Raw genomic sequence first — 9795 nt, 5'->3', positions numbered from 1 at the left:
GATAGATCTTTAGATAGATAGATCTCTAGATATATACATAGATCTCTAGATACATAGATCTCTAGATATATAGATCTCTAGACAAATAGATCTCTAGATAGATAGATCTTTAGATAGATAGATCTCTAGATATATACATAGATCTCTAGATACATAGATCTCTAAATATATAGATCTCTAGACAAATAGATCTCTAGATAGATAGATCTTTAGATAGATAGATCTCTAGATAGATAGATCTTTAGATAAATAGATCTCTAAATAAATAATTCTTTAGATGGATAGATCTCTAGATATATAGATCTCTAGACAAATAGATCTCTAGATAGATAGATAGATCTCTGGATAGATGGATCTCTAGACAAATAGATCTCTAGATAGATAGATAGATCTCTGGATAGATGGATCTCTAGACACTTAGACCTCTAAACAGGAAAATCTCCAGATAGATAAATAGCAAACAAAGAAAAGAAAACGATTCTGTCGCAAAAGGGTTGAACTCCTCGTGAAAAAGAGAAAATCGAGGGGAAAAGAGGGGAGAGGAAAGTGAAGGATGAGGACAGAGAGAGCGAGTTCCAAGATCGTGCGCCAATATCGCGCGGATAAAACGTGAATGAGACGGCCCGTGGCCGGATCCCTATTTCCCCCTGTTCCATCCCGTTTCTCTACCACCATAAACCTGTCGTGGTTGTCGCGCGACACTCGCCTTCCCCGCGTCCGCGCTAAATATAATATTCGCGTGTATTTTCAGCGATGAATGAAACGCACCGGGTATACACGCGACTTCTGAATCGAACACCAGCCCGGAACGCCCACGGTACAGGATGAAAAATCTCCTCCCTGTCTGCCGTCTTCCTATCGTGTTTCCCAACAATTTTCCGTCCTTCTCTCCTCTCCTCGTTCCGTTCGCGCGCAGCCCCGCAGGGTGGTTTTCTCTGAAAATCCGTTGATGGATTGATCGACTGACGAACGCAGCTTCTTCTCCCTATTTTTCGTTTTGTCTTTCCCGGAAACAGAAATGGAGAGATTCGGCGAGAAATTGGATCTTTTGGAATTCGCCGATATTTTTAATGCATTTCAATCGTAGCTACAGTTTTACCGTGTTTCTTTTTTTTTCTATTTTACTGCGTTTCTCCCAGTGGTGTATTTGTGTACTGTCGATCAAAGCTTTGCAACGTTCGGCAGAAATTTTTTGCAATCTATTTTCGGAAATGTTTAATTAATTATTTTTCCGTACTTAAAATTTCGATATTTCAATCTTTCCTTTAAGTGTGCTTTACTTAAGTACTCAGACAAAGAAGGTCCTTTTTCGTTTGATAAATTTCGTCGTGTACCATCGGTGACACGTGTCAATGTACACCGTGGGTGAAAAGTACGAAGGCATTTATTTGATTCCACATTTCCCGGTTCACCAGGTGAAAAATCTAAAACCGTTTATACGATTTCACACATACACTACCGGCCAAAAGTTTGGAATCACCTCCCACTTTTCATCGATATTAAATCTGCTGCTAATTTTTTATAGACTTGAAGTTTATCTCGATTCTACACTTATCAATTTATCTCATATCAATTGATTCGAATGATAAAAAATTCTCAAAGACGCTGACATTTTTCTGGAAATTTTTGTGCAAATTGCAATGCTCGGTGATTCCAAACTTTTGCCCGATAGTGTATGTTACTTTCATACAACAAAAAAACATCCTTTTCCATTTAACAAAATTCTAGCGACACGTGTTAATATACACAGTGACTAAAAAGTTTCGAGTAACTTATCCAGTTACATCTTTCCCGATTTACCTAATTTTTCTGCACACCAAAAGTTTATCCTCTCCGACAAAGAAAAATTCACAACAAGCATCGCTGTAAATAGTATAGTTCAAACTCTTTCAAAACACGTCAGACTTTTGGTAAATGAACACTTCCTCCTCCGTTTCCCCAATTTATCTCGAGTACACTAACCTAAATGCACGTTCTTTTTGCAGGAGAGGAGGAGAGCAGCGGCGGTTTCTCGTGCAAGGGGTCAGCATGGCAGTCGGTAAGCATCGGTCGTTGTTGGACCAATCCGCGGTCACGTATCTCGAGGACACTTTCGCACCCGAGTCACGCGTTTCACGCATAATCGCGCCTGGGCCACGTATCGCGGGCCCGGCTACCGCGTATTCCGCCCTCGCGATGCGCCTTCTTCTTTCCTTTCTTCTCCCCTTTCTCGTTCCTTGACGCAGCCAGCGACGCGCAGGCTAAACGTCTCGAAATCGACTTACCTGGAAGTCGAGGACATTATTTCTGACGATCGCTGGGAATTTCTAATTTCTCGCTTATTTATAGCCCCGGTCCAGCCGTTTTTCACCGATACTCCTCGTCCTTTGTTCCTACTTCTATTTTTCTTGGAGACTTCCACTTGGAACAGTTTTCTTTACGATTTCCTGCGTCCTTAGAGCGACTCTTTTATCGAGCTTCTTTATCCTTTGTTTTTTGTTGGAACGTTTCACTTGAAACTGAGTGACTTCTTTCGTCGAGCTTCACTTTCTTATTCGAGAAATGTAGAATAATATCTGGGAACCTTGAAGTATCTTTTCCTCAGTCTTCATACTTTCGTAACACCTTTATTTTTCTCTTTAAAAAGCAGAGAACGTGACGAGCAATGTTTTGGAACCACGAAGTTAGTTTTTCCTCTCGGTCTCCACATTTTTGCAGCACTTTTCTCCAGTCCTCCTCATTTTTCTCTTCGAAAAGCGGATGACTCGAAGAATAATTCCCTCAAAACACGCAACATTCTTTTCCCCAGTCTTTATATATTTTCGAATCTTCCTCGTTTTCCGGCTGGAGAAAGGCGGTGGATGAAGGCGGCTGCCTCCGCAGGCAACGCGGTGGAGAAATTTAAAAGAAGAAGGCGACTTAAGTTTTCGAACACGTTCGAAAAGTGCACGGAAAGGAGCGGGAATGTTCGAGCAGATTTCGATCAGCGAGCACAGAGCAACGAGACTGGAATTCTTAGGTGGCGATCGTATTTGGTGACCGTTTTCGTTCCGATTCTCGCACTCCGCTCACGTATTCCCTATTGATCATGCAAATTTCACCGATCTTTTGATCCATCCGCGCCTTAATTCGCCGTGTCTCGTTGTCACACGCACGCATGTTTCTTCGCGTAAAAGAAGGAACGCGGGGCAAAAACGGAGCCGAATCTGGCGGCTTTCGAAAAGGATGGAAAAGGGAGGGCGAACAGAGGCAGAAGTTCGCTAATTGCGTTGAAGCTTCTCGTTCGAAGGGATTCTCGTCGCTTTTGAAACTTTTAACTGGGTTAATTGGTGCACGGTGAAACTCTCTAAGAATACACAATACCATTATCCCGTTATTTAGGAAACATTTCCGCAGGAAAGATTCGCTCGACCACCTGGTAAACTTTTCCACCTGCGTAACGAACCAACTCGAGCAACTAACGCCCTCGACTTCAACGCGAAACTTCTTCAGCGTTCGGATAAAACGGGGAACGTGAATTTTTTCGATTAGTAGTTCGAGGAAGAATTGTTGGAGAGTGATGTTTAATTGTTTGAAATGATTCCACGATGATATTTCGAGGTTTTAAGTGATAAAATGTTGAGTTTCAGAAGTAGGAAGGAAATTAGAGAAATGTAATGTAATTTGTGGTACAGGATGACTCAAAGACACAGGATAGATTGTATTAGCAAATGTATTTTATCTTTAAAGAGTGTATGCTTGTTTGCAATCATTTTCAGCGCGTTCTTGGTATCTCGTTTTATTTTGTAAAAGAAACAAATATTCTGTTCTTCAGAAGTATTTACTCACCAATTTGGTCAGAGTATCTTTTTATCTGTGTAAGCAACTTCAGTTTATCATTTTCAGAGGGAGAAATCATGAATTTAATTCGTTTCGTGACTCTTATTTAAAAAAAATATAGTTCTCTTCAAAAGTTTATGTATTCTTATGAAACAGCCTGTATAACTTGAGAGTATTAAAATGGTTAATCATTTTCCATGGAAAAACTGGTGAATTTAACTGATTTCTTAACTTTTATCTAAAGAAAATATAGTCCTCTTCAAAAATTAAAGTATCCTTATGAAACAGCCTGTATACCTTGAGAATATTAAACTGGTTAATCATTTTCTAAGGAAAATAGTTATGAATTTAATTCGTTTCGTAACTTTCATTTAAAGAAATATAATTCTCTTCAAAAATTAATGTATATTTTGAAACAGCCTGTACAACTTGAGAGTACTAAAGTAGTTAATGATTTTCCAAGGAAAACCTCGTGAATTAATTTGCTTCGTAACTTTTATTTCAAAGAATATACAATTCTCTTCAAAAATTAATGTATATTTTGAAACAGCCTGTACAACTTGAGAGTACTAAAGTAGTTAATGATTTTCCAAGGAAAACCTCGTGAATTAATTTGCTTCGTAACTTTTATTTCAAAGAATATACAATTCTCTTCAAAAATTAAAGTATCTTTATGAAACAGCCTGTACAACTTGAGAGTACTAAAGTAGTTAATGATTTTCCAAGGAAAACCTCGTGAATTAATTTGCTTCGTAACTTTTATTTCAAAGAATATACAATTCTCTTCAAAAATTAAAGCATCTTTATGAAACAGCCTGTATACCTTGAGAATATTAAACTGGTTAATCATTTTCTAAGGAAAATAGTTATGAATTTAATTCGTTTCGTAACTTTCATTTAAAGAAATATAATTCTCTTCAAAAATTAATGTATATTTTGAAACAGCCTGTACAACTTGAGAGTACTAAAGTAGTTAATGATTTTCCAAGGAAAACCTCGTGAATTAATTTGCTTCGTAACTTTTATTTCAAAGAATATACAATTCTCTTCAAAAATTAAAGCATCTTTATGAAACAGCCTGTATACCTTGAGAATATTAAACTGGTTAATCATTTTCTAAGGAAACTAGTTATGAATTTAATTTGTTTCGTAACTTTCACTTAAAGAAATATAATTCTCTTCAAAAATTAATGTATATTTTGAAACAGCCTGTATAACTTGAGAATATTAAAATAATTAATAATTTCCAAGGAAAAATTCACGAGTTCAGCTTCTTTCTTAACCCTATTTAAAGAAATATACAATTCCATCCAAAAATTGAAGTAAAACAAGCGTAAGCATCATTTTGAAACACCCTGTACAACTGTAAATCCTTAAATTCCACCGCACCACGATTTTAAATTACAAAAACGATCCTTTCACCCTGAAAATTCCTCTCACAAACAACCGATGGTAAAACAGGGTCGAAAGGACGTCCCAAAAATATTTCCACGATCCAGAAACAACTCGATCCTCTCAGGAGACACGTCTGTTGAACATCTCCCCTTCGGTTGCTCTTCTTTTCCATCTTTTCTCTCGCCACACTTTCCTCTCTCTCTCTCTTTCTCTCTCTCGTCGCAGCACGAGCTCGATTCATCTTCGAAGAGTAATAACGCGCGGATCGTGAACGACGCTGGCGGACTTCCGGTGCCGCGTACGGCTGCCTCGTTCTTCGCTTCTGGTTTATGGGGTGGGGGACAATACCACGTCCGGTCCATCCCCCCACTTTCAAGTACCATTCGAATCGTTCATGGCGTCCTATAGGCATGGTGTATCTCTCTGTGACGGAGCAGTCTCAGGTGGACCTCGTGTTCGTCTGGTCGCGAATCACTTTTCCCCCCTTTTCTGTTTTCAACCACGAGAAACAAAACACTGCTCCTCGATTACCATGCGCCGGATATGAAAGAATTATTCGTGTTTCTCAAGTGATCTTCGATCTATCGTTGGAATCAAGTTTGGTGATCTAAGTGACGTCGAGACTCCTCCATTCTGGAAGTACCACTGTGGTTCATTTTTTGAACGATGTGTTCGCAGTAGTCTGATATATAGAGGAATATTCGAAGCATCCTTCAGAATCGAGGAATTTAATATACACCTCGATTATTTATACCAAAGCACTGTTTGTAATTTAAAAATCGAAGATAGAAGATATCGAAGATATATCTTACTGATAGAAGAGAAAGAAGATGTCATCTCCCGTATCAAATCATTTCTAAAATCCTCCAACCTTTCATATATCCAAGACACCTCAAAAATCGTCGACAGATTCCCAAGAAATTTTCCTCGATTTCGTCGAACGTGTATAAAACCTTGGATCGATGAAACGACGATGAGAAGGAGTTAGAACGACCGGGGAATAACGAGAAAGAGTCCTCGAACGAGCTTCCGGTTCACTCTATGAGCTTGGGTCCGCATGTTCACAGACAATCCGTCGTATTTCTCGCTGTCGAGCGGGGCAACGTCGTCGTCCACGTCGGCGACGCCTGCGTCGACAACGAGCGTCGCGTTCTCACCGCCCTCGAAGGGCCCGACGGGCTTGACGGCCCTGTTCCGTCGACGTCCATGCAAGATGGGCACCAGCTCGTCGGCCAGCGTCGTCTCAGCTTCCACGAACAGCACCCTGATGCAACAGGAGAGCAACAGGAGCAGCGCCTCGGGCGCCTCGACGCCCTCGACGCCCACGGAGGAACGTGTTCCGATGCTCTCTAGAAATGGGACACCTCTTTGTGGAAACGGCGCTCATGGAAGCTCGGCGAATCAAAGGAGGAGCTTCAGGAACCTGTTCAGATCTGTCAGCGCGAATGCTGATAACGAGAGGACGCAACAGTTCCTCAAGGGAGATCCGAGACCGTCTGACGTTGCTCCACCCTCGCCGTATCTGCCTCACAGGTTGGTAGCTGTGCTGATTGCATGGATTTTTTCTTTAGTAAAAAGTTTTTTGTAATTTGGGAGTTTAGCTTTTATTTTGGAGTACGATGGAATGAAAATTATGTAGTTTCCGGTATACAGGATTTGATTTGTTTAATTCTGTGGAATTTGGGGATTTTTATAAGGTTCCTTTTGTAACCATTTTTGTTATTGGTTCCTTACGTTAGTTTCTAGTTTGGGAGTTACGTTTTTCTATTTTTCAGGGTAATGAGATGAAAGATAGTAATCCCTAGACCCTCTGATAGTGCTCTACTATGATTTTCTGGAATTTACAATCTTTCTAAAAGTTTTTTTCTAGTATGAGAGATCTATTTCTTATTTTAGAAGGTGATGAGATAAAAAATCTAATTTGAGCGTACAATGATTGGTTTTCGATTTTACACAAGGTTACTCATTCTCAACAGGTCACACTCGCACTCTGAGAACGACAGAAGAAGGCCAGTTCGAGGGAGAACCGTGCTGAAATCCGCCAGTGAACTTCTGTCCAATGATATGGTTTACTGTGGATTGGCTAGAGATGGTCGTGAACACGACGACGACGACGACGACGATGACGATAGAGACTCCAGTGAAGTGTTCGTTGGAGTCGATGATGCTAGGTCAGTGGCGAAGCTCCCTACAATCCCTCAATCTTATCTCCAAAACTCTTCACAAAATAAATTAGCACTGATAACAGAAAATTACTATTAAATAACTCTTAGCCCATTTCAAATGAACTCAGAAAAATATGAATTTGACATTAATATTTACATTTAGTTTAGCGAAAATAGCTAAGAATAGGATTTTCTGGATGAAAAATTTCCAGATAAGAAATCCTGTATAACAATTCCCTAGATAAGAAATAAATGATTCCCAAATTATTGAAAAATAAATTACTCTTAAGCTACCGAAAGAAACTCAACATTGAAATTACTACCACCTCGATACTGACACAATTCTCCACTTCTAGGTACTACAACCTCTCCTCCACCCTGCCAGCCCCGGGCTCAGCAGCAGCAGGCAGAAGAAGGCACTCGATAGGCACGTTCTTGGGCAAAGATCGCGGCTCCTCGAGCAGAGACAACGTGAGAAGGCAGGCAGAATCGTCGACAGTCATGGTGGAACCGGATACAATGGCACCACCGGCACCAGTCGACACTGTGGACGGTGTCCACGCGGAGGATCGAAAGGGGAGGTCCTGCAGCAGGTCTAGACGCAGACGCCACCGCAGTTCCTCCAGTAGGGGTGAGTAGAACGAAGAACGAGGCACGAATCAACGTCAATTGAAGCACAATATCAGGGACAGCCAGCTGAAAATGAATTCTGAAAAGGATCCTCAAGTGAACCGATCGAGAACCGTGTACAGGGTGTTTCAAAACCACTGGTACGATCTGTACAACCTACCGTAAAGGAAGCTAATCTGTCTCGAGCACCTGCTTCACGCTTTCGTCAAAGAGTAATTGCAAAAGTAGACGAACAATTGCTTAGAAAAGGTGCATTTTAACACTTTATCTGGTCGAAGTGGCCGCTCACTGACCGACCGACTCTGGCTGGTTTTGGCTATTGCGCGGAAATGGTGTGATATCGCTCGTAACAGAGACGTCACTCTCCATTTACAAACAAGCGAACGTGAAATAGGAATTTTACCAAAAATTCAGCAAAGAAAAACGAGGGACCGATCACTCTGATCTGTAAACCGTCGATTTTAGAGGTCAACAACCCTCGAGTACCGAAAAGCTAATAAATACCTAGCGGTGGATAAAGTGTTAAGCCGTTCAAAACGTTGATTTGAACGAACTCAAATCCCGAATCATCTCTGAAATTGCCAATCTTCCACCAAACGTTCACAAAGACAGTTTCGTTGATTTCAACGAGATCTGCCAGTTTACACACTTTTGAAACACCCTGTACGACGCTACTCTCGAGCTAGAGCGGCATGCTAGTTAGTTACTATTCCGCTAGAAGCGAGACCGCTTTGATATATTGATGAATCAGTCAACGAGACTTAATTGGCCGATTAAGAGCGGCTCGAAGGAGGCAGATGGATTAAGATGAAAGAGCGAATGGTCCCTAGTGATTCTCACGGGGTGGAATATTCGGCAAATCCATTCTTTCCTGCTTGTCGATGAATAATCGTCGCGCGAATCATTACGAGTGTTCCCACGGGCCAGATTTCGGCTTGTACGCGCCCGCATGGCCGGTTCGAATCACGTACAAAAGCCTCGTTACGAATTCGACTCGGTCTCCGTCCATCAGACGGAGATCCGCGCGACTTCGCTCGACCCTTCTGGTCTCTGACCCTCCGCCGATCGATTTTCGCGATCGTATTTGCATCGTGCCGAAGTGCACAGCTGTGGCGAACGAACGCAGGAATTCTGAATTAATTGTAAGCTATTTCAAGCCCTACTTTGCTGTCGCAACGCCACATTTTTGTCGGAAGATGCTTGAGTTTTGGAAAACTACCCTTTTAACCCTTTCGCTGAATTGCGAGAAAGGACCTCTTTCGAGAGAAATATTTTTCTGGCGAAGGTTTATTCTTTATTCGAATTTCCTTAGACACTCGTTCGAAGACAATTGTAAAATTAATAGAAATTTTAACGAAAAGTGTGGTTCAGGTGGAGACAAATTTTTTTACACAAGTTTCAATTTTAATATTAATCATAACGAATGAAAATTTCAACGAAAAGTAATTTAATTAACGCGGCAATCTGAAAAAATATCATTTGACGTACTTCTGTTATACGCGGTGCATATACGGCGTCCGCGAGCGAAGAGCAATTTTCCATGACGTGCATACGTGTACGTCACACGTTGCGAAAGGATTAACTAAGCTGGTGATTCAGGAGTCAGGTTCGTAGCAATTAAGAGGGACCTTTAAGTCACGGCACACTTTTCCAAAGACTTTCAAGCCGAGCTAATCAACAAACCAAACAAGCTTCCAGCTTCTTTCCGTCCCCGTGCTCGTAACGAGGAGATGAAACAGCTGGTTCATCAGCAGGATCAACATAGAATTATTCAGGATTATTAAAAAGCATTAGTACCCTGTGACAA

The 9795-nt window shown here is 41.1% G+C and overlaps 1 protein-coding gene across 1 annotated transcript in view; it reads left to right on the top strand.

Annotated features, from left to right (window-relative positions):
• The first annotated feature begins 1018 nt into the window (after positions 1–1018).
• Positions 1019–9795, top strand: part of LOC108576371 (phosphoinositide 3-kinase adapter protein 1) — a 40840-nt gene continuing 32063 nt past the window's right edge. Inside the window, exons 1-5 of the mRNA XM_017939344.1 lie at positions 1019–1083; positions 1986–2038; positions 6261–6726; positions 7170–7364; positions 7715–7989. Of these exons, the coding sequence (XP_017794833.1) occupies positions 1019–1083; positions 1986–2038; positions 6261–6726; positions 7170–7364; positions 7715–7989 (1054 nt within the window). The remainder of the gene's footprint in view (positions 1084–1985; positions 2039–6260; positions 6727–7169; positions 7365–7714; positions 7990–9795) is intronic.

This window comes from Habropoda laboriosa, unplaced genomic scaffold (assembly GCF_001263275.1).
Source record: "Habropoda laboriosa isolate 0110345459 unplaced genomic scaffold, ASM126327v1 scaffold291, whole genome shotgun sequence".
In the NCBI taxonomy this organism is placed as follows: domain Eukaryota; kingdom Metazoa; phylum Arthropoda; class Insecta; order Hymenoptera; family Apidae; genus Habropoda; species Habropoda laboriosa.
This window is presented reverse-complemented; position numbering and strand designations above follow the sequence as displayed.